Source organism: Hesperophylax consimilis, chromosome 14 (assembly GCF_061612785.1).
Source record: "Hesperophylax consimilis isolate HC1 chromosome 14, BYU_Hcon_1.0, whole genome shotgun sequence".
NCBI classification, from domain to species: domain Eukaryota; kingdom Metazoa; phylum Arthropoda; class Insecta; order Trichoptera; family Limnephilidae; genus Hesperophylax; species Hesperophylax consimilis.
Genome location: NC_142849.1, coordinates 21,280,567 through 21,301,691, shown reverse-complemented (window position 1 = coordinate 21,301,691; position 21,125 = coordinate 21,280,567). Strand labels below are relative to the sequence as shown.

Sequence of the window (21,125 nt, the reverse complement as noted above, 5' to 3'; positions counted from 1 at the left end):
TGTCAATTAAGTGTCACGGGTCTATAACAAGCCCGTAAATAGAGAAAAAATAAAAATACTATGAAAATTTTCGACTTTATTTCCGGGTTAAATCTTCTCCATGGGAAAAACTAAACCCTTCCACACATTTTTCCACAAATGATCATCTAGTCAATCCACACTATGCAAGTGCATTATATAAGCATAATAAGTACAAAAAAATACAAGAACAACACGTCAACTCACCATCAAATATTAATATCATAATATTAATATCATAATTAACCATAAACAAATATATTATCATGTTCCATTCAGAAGAGAATCACAGATCTACAACATCAGAATTGGAGTAGTACTATAAAGCATTAAATGTTAGTGACTGAGCATGGAATTAAGTGTTCAACACCACATCCTTAAGAAGCTGTAAGGAGACCATAGACAAATGTCTATGAAGGAAACCTACGCTGTTCTGAAGGGGTTCGAGAAGCGGTCACAATTCTCCAAATTCTTCGGTGATGATAATTGGTTGGTCCCAACTATTCTCTCTTGTTCGGAGAGCCCGTAGGAGTATGGCATATATATATCTAATACATATAATAATTTATTAGGTAGGTATATTTGCGGTACTTCCCAGAGTGGTAACTACTTTTAGTATCGCCCCTGTGAAAGACTATGATTCAGAATCGGTGTTATACTTGAAATATGACGACCTCCGTGAAGGAGGTGTATGAAAGGTTTCCAACTAGAAATCCGTAGGTTGGGAGTTCAAATCGATTGTGTTATTTTACAATTTATTTATACAAAATAATACTACTACGGCATATTTGGCACGTTCCAGAGGGAAAGATACTTTCAGTATTACCCTAGTGTAAGACCACCATTCAGAGTTGAAAGTTGTTTAAAATGATATTTATATGATGGCAAGGTACTGCCCCACTCCTCTCTTCCTATATCCTTCCCATCCTTACTCCCTTCAGCCTAACAACACACACCAATTTGGGACACCATAGTCTCACTGCTTCCAAACGGTTAGGATCAAAGTGGATCAATATAAAACAAATTGTAAATTAAATTCTTGCTTGAATAGAATCGCCGAATAAATTAAAAAAATTTATAAAAGAAAGTTTTTTCGTCTTGTAAAAATATTAGTTGTCAATAATCCTGTCATAATATTACAGTACAAATTATATTAAGATATCTTAATATAATTTCCAACATAAAATGGATGCAAACGGATAAGAGACGTGGAACTCAATTTTATGATGGCGAAGTAAACTGTATATATTGTTACGCATTTTTTTTTTAAAAAGGGATAAAGCCTAAGGAACCCAAAAGAAAATTAAATGACAATCACGATAATACACGGATACGAAACGAGAAATACAAAATAAATTAGATCGCAAACAGGGAAAAATAAAGCACTCAGAAATCTCATACTATATTAATATACAGGTTTTTCCAATAGGAGGTGTTATTTTGAATAGACCGTTATTTCGGTAGATGTTACTTTTGAAGCTGTCATTTTTTGACATTTGAGAAGTAGAAACTACGCCATTAATAAAAATGAAACAATAGACGCGTCAACAACGCATTGAAATACTTGAGTGAATCAAATGCAAATCATCTTGAGTGATGAGGCCCATTTCCATCTCGGTGGTTCGTCAACAAGCAAAATTGTCGCATCTGGGGCTCGGAAAATCCAAGAGTTATTGTTGAAAAGCCTCTCTTTCCTCAACGTGTGACTGTTTGGTGCGGTTTATGGTCCAGCGGAGTCATTGGACCTTACTTTTTCAAAAATGAGGCTGGAACAACAGTTACGGTGAATGGATTGCGCTATCGAGACATGATTAATGATTTTTTATGGCTGCAATTGGATTGTTTTGATCTGAACAACGTTTATTTTCTACAAGACGGCGCTACGTGTCACACAAGCAACGAAACCATTGATCTTTTACGATTGAATATCAAAATAACACCTCTTATTCGAAAACCCATATTAGTATATAAAAATTCAGTCTGCGTATGTTTGCGCTGGCAAAACTCGAAAAAATGTTGACCGATATCGCTGAAAATTTCAAAGTTTGATCTTATTAGGGCCAGGAGTGTTTAGAGAAGTTTGAATGTTTGAGGACGCCCGAGGAATATTTAACGCAATATCTCTGCACCGGAATTAAATACGGAGTCGATGTAATGTAGTTTTTTAACAGTAAAGTACAGTAGTGAATGGTGGAAGAAGTCGCAGACACTCGAGAAAGACATTTGTAATAGCAAAGCATTACGGGATCCATTTGTCATGTATTATAAAATGCTTCTTGTTTAATTATTCATTCATTTTAAAATGCCACAATCACTCGGCATCGGATCGGCACCGCCTCACCTCAACTCACTGGCTTGTCCGAGGCGACGCGATGCAGTTACGATACTGATTAGTGTGCGTTGCGCTACGAAGTTTCAAGCAAATAATTTTGAACGACTCGACCTGAAGCAATGCTGTTCTAGTGCCGGGGTGATATGTGTGCGATAACCTTTTGTAATTGAATATAAGTTTCCCAAACAATGTCAATGTTTTTAAGTATTTAACACATGATATGTGGGCTAGCTTAAGATTAATAAATTTATAAAACGAATTTTTGTTAAGATTTTCAATTATCACCTCAAAAAGAACTCCGTAGAACCAGTAGTTCTGTAGACAGTGGACTTCGCCTAATGTTGATTATTCAAGTTTAATAGCGCATGAGTGCGCTCTGGCGGAATAAAAAGGTAATATCAAACATGACTACCATCTTAATAGGACTTTGCTGTGCTCAATCACTAAAGTGTATGCAATGAGCAATTTTTGTTTTGTATAATTGTTTTTCGAATTTCCTTTATTTTTGTACCTTATCTTATTAAGTTTTATTTGGCTTTATTTTTATATACTACACATCGATGGCCTAGAGTCAAAATATTTTGTCTTTAATTTAGGTCTAAAAGAGTTAGTACTAATCGTACTATCGTTAACGAGATACAACATTTTGATATTAAGCCATCGACACGTGGGAATAAACACAATGATGTTTAGCCTATTTGGTAACCAGTTTTGCATAGCCTGACACTTTCTAACCTTTATCTTTGTAATTTTCCTGCAATCTTTTTTTAAATTCAGCCTAATTAACCCCTCTGACTGCAGGCAATTGAGACTCTTATGCGATATTCACTTTTAACAAATATATTAAATGCTTACCACGACTCAGAATCGAAATGGCTTTGGCCGGGTTCAGATTTAAATCATTAGATACTTACCAACTATCCGCTTATCCACTCTCCTCTTCCTCACTATCCTCTTTCCCACTTTCTCAGTCTCTTACTACTCTTATATTCTCCCGTAGTTATTAATTTATTTACATCTTTTTCATAAATTAGTAAAAATGAATTTAAATAAAACGATTTTTTAAATATCGCTATTGAACTACCCATGGTTAGTACATTATATATAGTTTATTTTTTAATCTATAGCTAAAATAGCTACACATGGTCTCTCGGAGAGAATTTGGTAGGCCGGTATGGGTACCGCCATTCATAGAACGATTTATTGTATAACCAACACCTTTGCCATTAGTCACCCCAATTGGTTCCCTACTTTTGGTGATCATGGGGGGAGGTTTGTCCAGATATTGGCGTATATGCGTCTGCCCACCAACTGGATGGCGGGCCGGATCCGGAAAGGTCAGTCCCCAGCCAGACTCTCTCGGCCCACTGGGATGAATTCCTTGCACCAATGTGGAAAATATGGATTTATTTGTCTCGTCACTTCTAAACCTCCTCTCCCAAAATTTCCTTAAAAGATCATCCACACAGATGACATTACTTAATCGTTTTCCCAGGTACCTACCGAAAAAATGAAACGCACATATACATATTTTTTTGTGTTATTTTATTTAACATTTATTATTTCTTAACAAGATTATTTATTGTCATTGTATATGATTACACAGATATATAATTTTACATGCCGGTTTCATACTGAAAATGTTGAAAATTTTATAAAATATTTACATTATTAAAAAAAAAACATCCTGCAGTTGGAGAACCACGTACAAGATTAATTTTTAACAACTTTACGTTTTTGGCGAATAAAACAAAAAAGAGAAGAGAATAGAATAAAATTTTAAAGTATTTATTTATATTTATTTATTTCCTATGAACGTGATACAAGTATCACGTTCACAAAATCGGTTCCATAAAAGTTAAAAAAACATTTCCACACTCGCTCTGAACAAAAAAAAAACACTTTTCATGATAAAATTTTAATTGAACAATTTTATCATTATTAGACAGTGAAAATCAACCGTTAATAAGAAATGAATTTTTTTATTATTTAAAAAAATTATTAAACACTCTGGAAGAAATTCTTCACTGTCAACGATTCAATTTTTAAACAAATCAGAATAATAACGTGTGCATAGGAGAATTTTAATTAAAAAAATTAATAAGTACTAAAATAGAAGAGAATTTCCCAATACCACTCAGTACTGAATGCCTTACACTTTATTTTTACAACCCAAAAGTTCTTAGGTTAGTTAGTTAGGTAAAGAGGGGTGTATTTAAAGCCTATGACACACGCTATACGCATCACTCTAATTTGGGCGTGACCTATACAGGTTATATATTGAGGTGTCACACTGTGCAATAATCTTCCTCGTTCTACGGTAGGAGAGGGGTCAGATCAATTGCGGGGTTGCCACGGAATATCATTTCTTTGTACGGAATCCTTGACAGCAGCTGAGAGTCGCGAGATCACTGAGCTCCATAAATTGATCTAACCCCTGAGAGAAGAAGACGCATCATTTTCGCATAGATAGCAGGTCACAACATATCATCGCCGCCACGCCCACACTTAAAACACAGCATCTGTCAATGTGACAGGTCTGTATTCGTTTGTATAGCGAGCGATATGGTGTTAAAAATGCTTTGATGCGTACAGCGTATTGTGATGACATTCAAAAACTTTCACAAAAAGTTGAACAGTAATTAAAAAAAAAACACTATTTTATTTCACATTTACTGACTGGAGTCACGGAAAACAATTACTGATTTATAAAAAAAATATCATGTGAGATAAAAAATACTATGAGAGAGTATATTAGTAATATTACAGGAAGAGTTTGGGAAATTCTACAGTAGCATAAACATTTATAGTACTAGAAAAACCTATATATTTATGATTAAAGGTTACATACCTTATAAAGACTTTAGTACAACAATGAAATGTTATTTTATAATTTATCCCTACGCGTACTTTGTACAACTTTCTACAAAGATCTAAGTATATAACTTTTATATTTTATATAAGATAATAGAATAGGTAATTTATGTTTTATCAAATATTTTAAACATTTCGTCTTTGACACTTGTTTTAACAATATGTTTTAATCAAATACATTTACACAATTTAAAGTTATTTCCCCAAGATTATACTTTAGAATAAACATCCGAGTTATTAAATACACATTACATATTACTAGAGACATTTATTTACACAAACCATTTATTAAAAGAAAAGTTAATCATTTTTCAATCATTATACATAACTATTTTATTCAGCAAATGATATTAAGCTTTTTGGTAGGATATGTTTTTGGCTTTCAAATAACAAGGATATTGGATGGAAAATGAACAGAGGATAGTTAAAGTTTCAGACTTTTTTCAGTGTAATCTTTACAAAGGTTAATGCGTCACACACAACGTCAAAAATATTAACTGTAGAACAAGGTGCGCACTCTACTTGAAATTCCTAAAGTTGAATACTACTCGAGACAAAATGTCATGACATTATTGGTATTTAAATTAACAGTATTCATGTAGAGTCTTTTCCATATTACGCGAAAATTCGATTGTATAGACAAGGAAGAGAGTCCATTTAAAATGAAGACCACCCCGGGCCAACAAAATCGGTAGTGACTGAGGAAAACAGATAAAGTTCTCGCTCTCCAAAGGAGATCGTTCTCGGGAAAACCGAATAGTTTACATTCAATAGATAGTCAACTAAGTGAACATTAGTACATAAAGATACGGATATATCTTTCATAATAATACGAAATATAGGTGTACGCGCGTTAGATGCATAGAATGATATATGAGAAGGTGAAATAGCTCATAGAATATAAATAACTACAATGGTGAAGTTCTGAAGAAAGACAGCCTACCAAAAAAGATTACGCCAACTGAGGTCATCAGCACCGGTTACACTGTGAAGGGTGCTTTGAGAATAATAGTTATGAAAGAAATTTTTCACACTGTTTTTAGCCCAGATTTGACCAGATTTAATTTTTACTCATAAGGCATGATGTTTGAAAGAGAGAGTACAAAAACGGTGTGGAATATAGTTGTGAATGAGGAATATTTGGAGCAGGTGGATGAATTCGTGTATTTAGGAAGTACGTTTACGAGAAATGGGAAGGCTGACAGAGATATTGGAAGAAGAGTAAATACAAGTAACTCCATTAATAGAGGACTGAACGCAGTTAACGCTAACAAAATATCCAAATAAGCGAAGCTAGCAGTCCACAGGGGAATGCTGGTAAGTACCCTGATGTATGGAAGTGAGGCATGGAACTGGCAGAGGAGGATGAAAGTAGATTGAATGCTGTAGAAGTGAGATCACTGAGGCGTATATGTCGAAAAACCATGTGTGATCGTGTGAGAAATGTGAAGATCCGAAATAAATGCATGAAGGTAAGATTAAGAAATGGACGCTCAGATTGTTTGGGCTTGTAGAGCAAATAGGCGAAGAAAGGAATGTAAGGAGAATATATGATGCAAATTCGAATGGTAGCAGAAGTCCAGGACGCCAGGTGAAGACATGACACGGTCAAGCGAATCAGATACTTGAGTCGGGCCATGTTAAGAGTCACAATAATAGAAGAGTATGTACGAGACTATGTATGAATGCGAATGAGGTAAGAAGAGTGTGCCAAGACCGAGTTTTTTGGCAGTCCGTCCTTTCTGGATACCCTTGCGGAGAAACGGTAGTGCTTAGTTAGTTAATTTATATTTATGTGCAAATTTGAAAAAAAAACATACCATGGAAGATTCAGTGATAAAGATGATGTGAAGCCTGATGTCGAGGCCCATTTCTACAGTCAAACTTGTGATTTTTTGACCCCTTTTAAGATGTTGTATCCACAATATGGGACATTAGGTGACGTTCAACGAGATTCAATTAAAAAAAATACATATATTGGTTGATGTTTAGACTATGCTCATTTTCCTTCAAAATCTGGTAATTTTAATATTTTTTTCTCAATTGGCACACGATTAAATAAATAACTATAATATAGTCAATCTGTCATTAAAATTGTCTTTTTGATTGTTTTCTGCAATTTAACTGTTAAAACAATATTAGAAACTGCAACAAGGTCTAACATTTAAAAAAAAAAAAATCGAAATACTTTCGAATTAAAATTATTTTCGTTGCGACAGGGAAGAAAGATAAAATACTTACATGGATAAATATATTTCTTGTAGTACTTAAAACTTCAGAAATTCACTTCTCACATAAACATAGACATATCGATAAAGACACATAGAAATATAGTTCATCATGTCGTTTCATGAACGTAAAGATATACATCAGTGGCGTGCTGGTATTTTGAAAGTTGGTAAAACAAAATTTGTTGGTTTCCTGGGATACATTTTTGACCACATCAAACCTTGGCATTAAAAAGATACAAAATTATAAATAAATTTACATTGCATTCATCATATTGTATTGCGTAATATTGAAATTTTAAAACAACAATTTGAAATTTAGAAACTAAACAACTGAGCGTTCACAATTTTTCCCATTAAAGACTATGGATGACGATGATGGGAAAAGAAACAAAGGTCGCCTATTATTATGTATAATGGAACACATTCCATATACACCATGCATATCTGCCCTGAAATATACATCTGTAATTTAATGCTGTCCGAAAATTCGGCTAAAGAAGGAGGTAGAGCAACGCGGCATAATACCCCAAAAATAAATCATTATAATATTTTGGCCTTTAAAATCATGAAGAAACATTTTTCCGTGAAAAAAATTACATAAATTGAGCACTGAATAAGAACCGCCAAATTGTACGTGAATGCACCCCACTGATTCAGATTTCTTCTTCTCACCCTTCTCTTTATTATTAAAACACCATCTTACAGACAACTTATCAACCATAATATAAAATCTAAACAACTAAACGCCTCAGCATCCAAACTGCTGCCATGCATATCGATACAAATCTATGGGTTCCAGGATTATTCGGAGAATGGCTGGAATTTAGCTCCACCCAGGGAGGTCTAGATATAAACCCGTCAAGGTCCGTGGGGTCAGGACTTCTGGAATCCATCCAGGAGCGAGTGGTGACATCAAAGCGCCCCCTGTGCTCGTTCTTCCTTCCTCTGTTGTTATTGTTATTATGTTTGTTGTGCTTGTTATCTTGCTTGTTGTGGTGTTTTCGAGGCTCTGGAGTCCTGGTGGAGTGAGTGGAGGCTGGTTTTGAAGGCAGTTGGAGCTCTAGATGGAGAAAATTCTCTTTATTATTTGATAAATAATATGCAGAAGTAGCAGATATTTTTAGTAACCCAAAGGAACTTACACGCAAACGGCTTTTAGTTTATTCATTGTTATCTATTATTTTTATATTGCCTCATCGTAAATATAAGTAAATTTGATTTTTTTTTATTTATATATTTATGTTTTCTTTTTTTTATTTATTTTTAAAAAAAAGTAAATATTCACAAGAGATAAAAATATATTACATTTCATATCAGACATCACTTTTTTTTTGTTTACCCAATTTGTAGAGAAATATTCTCGGGTCAAACTGGGGAGCTAGTCTATGTGCTTATATATATAGATAATAATATGTATAGTTACAAAATGGAAAAAGGATATTTTCAAAAATACTACAAAATATTGTACAATAAGAAAATTACATATAATTATAGAAACAGAATATCAACAAAAATCAACGAAAAATCAACAAAAATATAAGCAACAGAATATATCTGAAAATCATCGATAAAAGTAAGTCAATCTTCTCTGTTTGAAAATTTTTCTCACATTTATTGTATCCGGTAAATCGTTAAATAACTTTGGGCCTATATATTCATTATGATGTTGTGCAGCTGTCGTGTTGCATCTAGGTACACGGTACTTTACATTGTATCTTTTTTTTAGTTAGAATTTTAACCTCACTAGGACAAGCCTGTGTTGAGATTAATAATTTTACAAAATAATAAAAAATAGCACAAAGATTATATATAAAGATAAAAATATTGTTACATTGAAGTTTCTACGAATTGGATACCTACATGGTACCTATCAGCCTATTCATTACAGTATAATGTTGTAAACATGTAGGGTGACCATATATTTTTTTTTTAAAAGAAAGACAAACATTCCCGAACAATTAACCAAACATGGTTACGAATAACCTGAAAATATTTGAAAATCTCCAACTACCACCACAGTAAGCGGACAATGTTGCTTGTGTTGTGATTTAGGACTTAGCCAGCCGAGGAATTGAACACACTACGTCTGGGTGGAATCCAAACGCTATGTCAACTCCACCAACAAGCCACCGACCGGTCTAATATATACATTGATATTTAATTGCAAGAAAAATGTAACTATTATTTTTAAAATAAGAGAAGAAATAAAGAGGGAAAAAAATAATTTACATTATAAAAAGAAAATGATGAAAAAATAAACTTATTCAAAATATTATGCCACTATTTAAAAGGACGAAGATGAAAGAATATGTTGGAAATCCTCGGATGGCAGAAATAATTTAAAATTATTTTTAAATGTACACAAGGAATCATATGTTATCACACTGTACTGGGTTTGTATTTGTTCTTTTTTTTTCAAATGATTTATTCTGTATGCTTAAAGGTAATTATAATAATAAATAATATAATGGTGTCCGCTCTGCACACATTCTCCATCTTGGATTTTATGGCTGCACTTCAAACAAGCTGAGGAATCCACAACGGTAATTTTATCTTTACATTCTAAAAACAAACCTGGCTTCTATTTTAGAGCAAATCCTTGCGCAAATCCCCAACTTTAATTAAAACTACACCCGAACACGAAAATGGTTACCTCCGATTTTTCACATCTGCAACTAGAATTTTAAAAATTCACTTCAAATACGATAATTGTTCCATTCTTGAATGCATCTGCAGATGAACCCACTATTGTAATTTTATCTGTAAGCTAGTCCTCATTATTCATTATTCATTATTTCTTATTAAACATTTAACTAGCTGACGTGTATTTATAAAATGATCGAATAAAAATTAAAAATTATGCCTGAACATCCACAAAATAAAATAAAAGACACTTTTTGGCCATGTTTTTTTCTTGCATAAATTAAAACAGGCGGATGGTGTTAAGCGTGAATTTAAACCTTATTGCCATCTACGTAAGGGTTGTTATTGATAGCGGCTCAATTTAAAATATTACACGACGTAGTGCATCGCCTTGAGATATTCAATTCCGTACATATTTCATAAGCTTTATTCAGCGTTAGTAATGTAAGCGCCCGATAAGATTTATAAAAATTGATTACAAAACATCGAGTTTTCTCTACTTTTTATAAATATAAAATCCATTTATTATGTATATATATATATATAAACCTTCCGGGAAAAATTCACTAAATGCCGATGAAAACCCTATTAAAATCCGTTACGTAGTTTAGAAGAACGAAGCGCTCAAAGAGACATACGCGGAGAGCGACTTTATTTTATACTATTTAGAGATTTCTTATTAGTAAAATATCTTATTAGTAAAGTTATGTTAAAATATAATAATGTTAATAATTATAATTATATTTTTTGTAAAAAATAGAGATATTAATATCCTCACTGGAATCTTCCGAGCTGAGGATTAAATTTACAAATTATTATGATTTAGTATAACGAATAATATGAAATAATTATAAATATACCTACTATTTTGAGTTTTTTCCTGAAATAATTATAACTGTATTAGCTTTTTAGATAAGATTAGTGGTTTTGGTTTCAGTAATAATTATAACTGTATTAGGTGTTTTTCGATAAGATTAGTGGTTTTGAATTCAGTAATAATTATAACTGTATTAGGTGTTTTTAGATAAGACTAGTGGTTTTGGTTTCAGTAATAATTATAACTGTATTAGGTGTTTTTAGATAAGATTAGTGGTTTTGGTTTCAGTAATAATTATAATAATTATAACTGTATTAGGTGTTTTTAGATAAGATTAGTGGTTTTGGTTTCAGTATATTTTCTTTTCCTGATCTTTTTATTGAGATTCAAATGTTCAATTCAAAAATATTTTTGTAAATTTTTCAATGAGATTTTTTTGTAGAGTCGTTATTAATATATTATAATTGATGATTTTGAGCCAAATTCAGGATAGGATACTTGGTCAGTAAGGATACTTTTTATTCTAATGTATTTATTTTTAACTCTCGATGGGCGGAAACCAAAAATCACATCAATTTAGTTCGTTCAGTTTTGATTGGTGAAAACGACAATTTATTTCTTCTTCATTCAAGTGTAAGATAAAATATCCAAAGCACCCTTGAAATCAAACAACCATCATTCAAAGCTTGCTTGCATTCCAATGGAGTTTATAATTTGAAAATACGCAAACATTTAACATTATTTAGTAGCAACACAACGTACGAGCATTTTCATCACAGTCTGCCACGGGAAACATTAATAAAGGTTCAAGTACCGATCATTTCTCCGCTTTGTAAGTGTAGTAATTATTTTCGCTTCTATTTCAAATACGCCGACGAGAAAAAAGGGAATAAATGCCGCTTTTAACTTTTAAATAATTCTTCTTCTGTTCGAAAACAAAAGAAAAATGGACGACTTGTTTTTGTTTTTCCCGCTCAAAGTGACTACTAGTGTAAAATTAGCATCAATTATTACTCTGTACTTCGCTCTTGTCTGTACTGGAGAACAAAACGCTGAAGAGATAAACCGATAGAATGTATTGTGTATGTATGCGGGCGCCCGAAATAAGCATAATTTTATTTATTGTTATTAAGTTTAATTTGTAGAACTCCATTTTATTTTTTTATTTTTTATATATTCAATAATATTGTTATTGGGTTTATAAAAACAGTTTATTTTTAAACAAGTTCTGCTGTGTAATTATTATTGCGCGTGACAGCTGTGACAGTTTGATAATGCCTTCAGAAAGCAAAACAGCTGTCACGCGTAATAATAATTACACAGTAGAACTTGTTTAAAAATAAACTGTTTTTATAAACCCAATAACAATATTATTGAATATATAAAAAAAAAAAACAAAAAAAAAAAACAAAAAAGAGCATAATTTTACTTTACTTGTGAAATTGATCACATATTTTCAAGTATCGAAATTATTTCTCGAACCAGATAATTGAGAAGATAAAACACCTTAACATACAGTTAAAACCACAATTCTTACTAAAACATAAATTAAAAGTAAATATAATCAATTAATTGCTCACATATCTCGAGAATAACAATATCCTAAGCGATCGGCAATATGGATTTCGTCGAAACCGATCGTGTGGCGATCTACTCGGATATGTGACGTATATTTGGGGGCGGTACATGGAACGTTTTGGTGAAACTCAAACCGTTGGGTTGGATATCTCCAAAGCCTTTGACAGAGTCTGGCACCGGGCGCTTATCGGGAAGTTACCATCGTATGGGATCCACTCAACCCTGCATAGTTGGATTGCGGACTTTCTGAGGGGAAGAACAATTCAAACCGTGGTTGACGGCTCTTCTTCTTCACCGCACCAAATCAATGCGGGGGTGCCACAAGGATCTGTGCTGTCTCCGACGCTGTTTTTATTGCACATCAACGATCTCGTTGAATGTGCACCAATTCACTGCTACGCTGATGACAGCACCGTTCACGAGGGTTATTTTTTTTACAGGCCCCCTTCCACCTGTGATGTCCGAACAGCTCGGGAAGTTTTGAAGCAAAAAATTGACCACCACCTCGAGAAGGTTCGTGCCTGGGGTAAGGCCAACTTGGTCAGTTTCAACGTCTCAAAAACCCAAGCGTATATGATTTCGGCAAAGAGGGAGATCAATGACTGTCTGGTGCAATTTGATGGGAGCACTCTCCCCAATAAAGACTCCATTGAAATGCTTGGAGTTACTATATCAGACCAGCTCAAGTATCGGGGATCCATAGAAGCCCGAGTAAATCAGGCCTCCAAAAAGTTGGGCGTCTTGTACAAGGCTAGGAGATTCTTCAACAGTGACCAGCTGCTGACCCTGTAGGTACAAGTCTCAAGTCCGCCTAACTAATTTGGGAGCCTCCTTTGGGCTGGTGCCCCAAAATACTTAATAAACCTGCTTGAATCTGTGCAAAGGAGAGCGATCCGTCTGATTGACAATCCGTTGTTAACAGACCGATTGCCTTCTCTAATGCATAGACGCAATGTAGGCATGCTGTGTCTGTTCTACAGGTATTTCAATGGAGCTTGCTCCAAGGAGCTAGCAGCATTGATTCCTGGTGCACCGGTGCACGCGCGCGAAACCCGACGGACACGAGCTGAATACCCGTTCACGGTTGACGTTGGCTTCATGAGAACGGGCCGTTTTTACGACTCGTTTTTGTGTAAGTCGGCTCGTATGTGGAACGAGCTACCGGCATCTGTTTTTCCTCCCTCCTATAATCCGAGCCTCTTCAAGGCCCGCATTAACAAATCCCTTCATACAGCCCCTACCTTATTCCGCCTCACAACGCCGCCCAACCGGGTGGTGACATAGTTCCCCTGTCTGTACACTGCACAGGCAGGGACACTCTTGTGAGGTGTCACATAAAAATAAAAAAATAAAAAATAAATCAGTATAAAAATATTAATTTCAAAAACAAAAATTATTAAATGTATTGACGGCATCAGTTTTCTTACAAATCGTCAAATATCATATTTCTAGATATTTTCTGATCAGTGGGAGAACATGAATTTTCGCTTCACTTCTTTTGTCTGTACGATGACTGCCACTTAAATGCTGTAAAAAATCTGCGAAAACCAGAGTTTAGTACTCATTTATACGGAGGATGAGTTCGTTATGATTTTCAGATTATTGTACCTATATTAATAACATTCAATCTTGCCAATATGACATAAAATCACAGAATCGACCCCAAAGGAGTCCGAGTTTCCGGAAACCGTGTACATTTGTTTCATACACTCAATAAAGTGGTAAACAAAAAAAAATTATGTTCTTTAAATTATAATTATGTATAACAACAAAGTGATTGCTACTGGATAAAATTCTTACAACCTTTCTGACTTACGCAGTTGTCCGACGGGTCGGTAAGAAATCGACAAAAGCCGAGTGCAGTAAGGACGCGGGAATTGTCGCGCAATTTATTGCATGGTCTCGGCACACTGCAAATAAGCTATGTAGCTTGTGGTGGCTTGTAGCTCAGTAAACTGTCGGAATTACAAATTTATGCTGTCGGTATTGCAGATAGATGAATGAGAAAACGTCCGAGTGGCGGTCGCATGTAAAAAACGTCAACAATACAAACAACAAACTGGTGAGTCAAGTCAGACACCAAGTGAATAAGGGCGTGGAGTGCTTTGTGATATTATTACGTTACCTAAATAATAAAACCATTTCAATATTTTAAATTCATTTTTGACTGATGTAAATGTTATTGACAGAAATTGTTTAATGAATCTTGGTACCGTTGGCTACATACGGGAAGTCCATCACATCGTTCCCGCTCGCTCCACGACCCTTTAGCACTGTTTGCAGGACCCAATATAAATATTTATTTGCAAAAACAGTTTAGTACATTGCAATATCGGTAATTAAAAATTACAAAAAAGTGAATAACATATACATTTTCAAGTGGGACAAAAAAATTTTTCAAATCTAGGTTTACAATGTTATGTCTTGAATAATAATATTTCTCGTTTAAATACGTTGTAGGACATGTGGAAAATATCCACATTTCCTGTGAGGCACTTAATTAACCTAGTGATTCTTCCCAAAGGCATCACTATTGGTAAGTTAGTTTTGCACCTAGGAAGAATCAAAAACCTGTGTTATCCGGGACATTCTATTTTAAATCGAATATCCTTAATCGAATCCTATTTTAGCCAGAATGTCTGATATTGAGACTAAACCGTTTAGAAGGTTATACGCCATCAGGAGTAATGCAACATCCCTTCTGGAACTAAGGCTGCATACACTCAGAATTCCCGAGATAAATGCTGTTGGAAACAGCCACGGGTAAAAACCAAACTCTCTCATGTAGAGGTATCGTAAAAACTTCGTTTGTATCTTCTCGACTATTAGTACATAGACAGTGTCCTCTGGCCACCATACCTGAGATCCACTTTCAAGAATGCTACGCAATAAGCTAAAGTTAATCAGCCTTATAACTGCAAGGTTGGTCAAGTCTTTTGATTTGTGTATGACAAAACCCAACATCTAAGTGGCTGATTTACAGATCTTTTCAATATGAGCGTGAAATTTTAAGCGAATGTCGTATTATATAAATTTATATATGGGTCGGTATAACGCACTCGGTTTTCTCGATTCTTCACCGCCCTGACTGCCTTGAAAAAAAAACTTAGTGTTCGTCCAGTTTTGATTGGTGACGACTACCTTAGTCTTATCTTACCTTGTAGCCTAACACTGCCTTCCATCTTTCCAAGGGCGTTGACGGAGGTACAAACATAACCTCCAAAATCCTTCCTCTCCAATCTCCGGATGGTCAGATTCATGTACAAAGAATACTCGTTTATCGCCGTCTCCTTCATTATGTACTTTGTATTGTCCATCAACTTTTCACCTACGCAAAAAAAACAATTATAATATAATGTTTAAATGTTTTACAAAAAAAAACAGTTTTAATTACATGTAGACCTTGAAACATGTTTAGAAAGGACCAAAATTTTAAATGATTTATCCGTTAGTATACTGCTAAAATGGCAAGTAACCCCTCTGCTGACTGCATTTTTATAATAACTTATCCTTTTTTTGCAAAAGATGTTTATGTATTTATATAAATGGTATGTACATCTATCCTGTGTAGTTTTTTCTAGCAAAATAAGCGTTCTTCACAATAAAAATAAGTCATTCCTGTAAATAAATACTGAATTTGTGAAGCGCTTTGTCACAGATAAAATAAATATAAAGTGCAAGTGACAAAACGAAAAGCCAGAGTAATTTAAAGATACATCATTTCCTTGTCAAGCAAATAAAATATATTTAGTTTGCTAGGAATATTGATTAAGTTTCAAAATACTGTGAAATCGAGGCAAGTCCGGTGAGCTAGAAACTAGAAAATCCAGGTCCAATTTCTTGGCACACTAAAGGTTAATCTTGGCACAATTTTTTTTATAAAAATCTTACCGCTTTCTCTGTACCATGAGTTCATGGCTCTAGGAGAGGCCTCCACATAGCACTGCACTATGACGTCGCTGTCTACGGGCGCCGCTACCAGCTGGTTGGACACTTTTATCAGTGGATGGACTGCAGAGAACATAAATTTTTAAACACCATAATATGCAAAGATTAGTTAGTGTTTTAAACCTGTTTAAGTGACAAAAAAGCTAAAAAAAAAAAAGTAAAAATATTATAAGATTTGAGATTTTCACGGCCAAAAGCTTTATCATGATTATTTTTAGGTTATTAACCCTTTCAATGTCGGTTTTCTTCCTTAGGAACGTAAAAAATAAACAAAAAACAAAAAGCCCAGTATTTTGAGTAATGCTTGTGAAGGATATGCCTCATGGCGTCTTTTTTTGTTTGGTAGGTTGCAATACCTATTTCAGCTATAAGTACAGTAAATATAATGACACATCCCATTTCGGCTTTTTTGCTTGCCATCCGTTATTATTTTTATGTAATTCTTATATTTATGTATGTAATATAGAAAATTATATAACTTTTTTAATTGAACAGTGTGTGATGGTTTTTTTCTTACAAATGACTAATAACCCTTTGAGGCCTAAAATAACAAAAATCAAATTAAAAGGAAATCTAAATTAGCTAGCAAAAAATATAAATACACATTTTTTTTTTAAATAATTTCCAATGTTTTTATCAAGCACAACATTAAACCGTGTTGCACTGCGTTATTATTTAACCAATTTTTCGGACAGCGTTAATGTGTTAATCGTCAGGGAGATGTGCAGATGTGGTGTGTTTATGTTTGTAAGTGGTAACATGTTGCAAACATTAATCTATTAAATTTAACTAATTATTTTAGCAAAATATTTCTTATCTCACATTGCCTCCCCTATATTTAACATCGCATATCTTCTAAATCTGAAATGGACTCTAATATTCCATTTAATTTTGAAATTTACCAATTTAAACAAAATTGAAATGTAAATTCACATTCCTTCTCTCCACAATTTGAAATGATGGCCTAGAACACACTTGAAATGTGAGCGCCGGAAATATTAGAATAAAAAAGTTGTGAAATTATTGCAGTTTTTGGTGTTTAGTTTTGATATAGCCGTTAAGTATGGGATACCAAGAACAATAAAACTTAGCCCCGTCGTCTCAATTGATATTAATGGAGATACGGCGGATTTTAATTGCCTCCTTAATTTTAAGATTAGGCATGCTCGATAATAACCCAAAAATGTTATCACGATAATACTTTTGATAGTGAAACTTTCAAATCATATCTTACTCTAAATTGATCAGTTGTAACATATTTGTTCCTTTATTATTTCATGTCAATAGTTTGTAAGTGATCATATTAGTTTAAAATAAGTTTAGTTCTCACATTGGACTTGGACGATGTATCTCTTGCTGACTGACGGAGGCACCCCGTTGCTGGCGATGCAGAAGTAAGAACCCATGTCAGTTCTCTGCACGTTGCTGAGATGGAGAATGGGTCCCTCGTAGGTGATCACGGCTGAAACAAGCAAAAGACAAATTTCAACACTCGAAAAAAATACTTTTTATCATTTTGTTTGTTTTTATGTTGACGAATCAATTTTCTATTACGAATCAAAATTTTCCATTTTCGATTCGCCGCCAAAAACATGTTATTTTTTTTGGTGAAATCGGTGGCATTGTCGCCGGGCAATGTTGGTGACAGCCGTCGTAACCGCCACTGGCGGTTTCTATGTCATAATGACGTTGTAGCCAGTTGGTACCGTTTTAATAAGGTGCGATAATGAATCAATGAATCGGCGAATCAATGGATTAATGAATTAATGATTCAATGAATAAATAAATCAATGAAAAAACGAATCAATGAATCAAGGCAGGGAGATAAGTTCCCATCCTTGGTAACGTTTAGCCACCGATAGACGAGTGATAATTACTGCCAATGCATTCTACAGATCTTTACAGATGCTGGGAGGAGACAGAGTGCGTATCACGTAATAAGCTATCCCTTGCGATGTGTGACGGATATTTCATTTTTGTTTTTAATTGAAAAAAATATCATCGCACTGCAAAATTACATCTTGATTGCGTACTTCAAATATGCTCAGGAAACACTGGTTAAAATCCTATAAAATAATTAGGCATAAATTTTGCTTCTACAAACTTCATGTTTTTCTTAATTGGCAAACCAAGTCGCAGATATTAAATGCTAGTTGAAAATACCTTGAGCTCCCATAATTATCCAATAAAAACACGTTATTGCTCCAATGCTCAACGCAGCGATTCATTGTTTTTCGCGTGAATTCTTGTCATAATTGGATTAGATGTTTAGTCAGTACCTACATATAAATTTCTGCATTATCCGGTCTATCAATCATTCATGTAAAAACAATGCATTAGTACCTACACCATTGCCTAAAGAACTATTGACGTAATGATAAATTCTCAATCATTCGGGTAACTGGTTTTACAAACGTGGAGTTGCCATCAATAATAGTGGTGTATAACATAATAATTCTATTTTTATGTATGTTCATGTTGATTAATTTACCACATCAATAAACTTAAACTTTATATTATCATGTAATAATCAACTGTACATACTTCTTTTATTACCCACCAGCGAGTAACTAATAACTCTCACCTTTAAAATATAAGATTTATTTTTTCCCAAATGTAAACTACTAGTACCTATCCACTCGAGCAATATATGTCATATATATACATTTACCATATTATTTACTTAATGCCATTTCTCAAAATGATAATATCGAAACATATTAAACTCTTAACTCTGGTTTAAAGCCAATGAATCCACTTAGATTTCACCGTTTGTTCTATATTTTTAGGTTCCATAAATATGGCACATTATGGTCAGCGACCGCTCATAAAGTTTTTGCAAACTTGGCATAATATGCCTAAAATCGCTCGAGTGAATATATACTCTAATATAAATTCATAAAAAATACATCATAGAATGTAAAATTTATCATATTGCCATAATCCATACTATTAAAATTATTTGAATCTCCCCTTTTATTTCTCCCTTTTTCTCCTTCTTTGAGTATTACTTACTTTTTATACATTTAATACTTTTACTTAGTTATTTTTATAGTTTATTTTTCACTTTTTATTTTTGTTTTACTTTTCATTTTTAATTTTTAAATTTTTACTTTTTACTTTGTGATTATTCAAAGCACAAAGTAAAACAATTAAATGTGCCTTTTATTTATAGAGATATAACATTTAATTGTTTGAATCCTTGGAGTGCCAATATTGACTTTTTATCTAAGATAAAGAGCGCAAATCCCCTGTTAAATGTCATAATTTGTAATTGTCGGAAGTCATAGTACTGTATTTATTTACAGGAAAGCCTCTACGCCTTTTTTATTGTGAATAAAGCTTATTCATCTGAAAAAATTTAGAAACCCTAGAATAATTTTCGTATGTTCATTGTATTACATATTTTTAATAACGTTTGGAATAAAAAACATTTTTCTGAATATAGAGTAGCAAACCTCGGGAAACTACTTAGGAAAGATTTTACACTGTACGACGTTTATAAATATATAGACACATTATCTAGTAAGACGGTAAACTTTACAAAAACTTGGCGAAAAAAAAGCGGCGGCGCACCAAGTGCTGAAATATTTGTTTTCAAATGTTTCTGGCTTTCACCCGTCAAGGATGTTCTAGACCAGGGGTCTCCAAACTACGGCCCGCGGGCCGCATCCGGCCCGCCAGTGTCTTCCATCCGGCCCGCGACATCTTATGACCAGTGTCATCAAGGACCCGCGACAGCTAATGGCTAAGACCTTGCTCAGAAGGGGCGAAAACTCCGCGAATTTTTTCGTGCGAATAAATAAATATGCTCGTTGGCGAGGTACTTGGCACCAATACATTGCGTCCACAAGTGCGCGAATATATCGAGAGGATTTTTTTGAAAAATCTTTATTTGATTCGCAATGAAATCAAGGTCTGAGAAACGAGTATCAAAAATTATCTTCAAAGCTACGTTATCTAAATCTATATTTTCATCCCTGAAAATTCTATTGTCTACCCCCCCCCCCCCCCCTCCCTAGGACAGAAAATATGGGTGTCTAGAAATTAAAACGGTTTTGGCCCTCTGAACTCACTGGAGTAGTCAATGTGGCCCTCCGGCTGAAAAGTTTGGAGACCCCTGTTCTAGACCATCATTTCAAATTATGGAGAGTAAGTAAATTCATAGAATAATTTTGTTTAAATTGACAATAAAAAACATATAGAAGATTGGGGTCGAATTCAGACTTAGAATAGATGAGATATTGAATGGAGAGAGGCAATTTTAGATAAGGCTTGATAGAAGGCATTATATTTTTTTAGAGAGGGACAACCAAAAATAAATTATCTATAATTCCCACTTTTAGATCACAAAATGTATAATCTGAAGAGTCAAGCACATGCAGTTTATAAATGTGAGAAAGATCGGAACAATGTCAAATCGTCATTCGAATAGGTGAGGAAATTTAATTTTTGGAGAAAGAGCTAAACTATAATTTAAAAAAAAAAAAATTCTCTTATAAATATAATATTATTAAATAATAGTATCATTAAATATAATAATATTTAATAATACAATGATAATTTAATATTTAAGTATAAAAAAAAAATAAAAAAAAGTTAAAAAAAATAATACTATATTTAATAAGAAAGTATACAGATTTAGTAAATGATAAAAAGAATTTGGCATTCTCAGACTATAAAA

The 21,125-nt window shown here is 33.7% G+C and overlaps 1 protein-coding gene across 7 annotated transcripts in view; it reads right to left on the bottom strand.

The window, feature by feature from the left end:
• Positions 1–5,459: 5,459 nt before the first annotated feature.
• LOC149418044 (lachesin-like) overlaps positions 5,460–21,125 on the bottom strand; it is a 214,266-nt gene continuing 198,600 nt past the window's right edge. For all 7 annotated transcript variants that reach the window (XM_089639298.1, XM_089639299.1, XM_089639303.1 and 4 more), the window contains 4 exons: positions 17,772–17,903; positions 16,385–16,504; positions 15,651–15,821; positions 5,460–8,515 (listed from right to left, as the gene is read on the bottom strand). In XM_089639298.1, the coding sequence (XP_089495424.1) occupies positions 8,187–8,515; positions 15,651–15,821; positions 16,385–16,504; positions 17,772–17,903 (752 nt within the window). In that variant the 3' untranslated portion in view covers positions 5,460–8,186. The remainder of the gene's footprint in view (positions 8,516–15,650; positions 15,822–16,384; positions 16,505–17,771; positions 17,904–21,125) is intronic.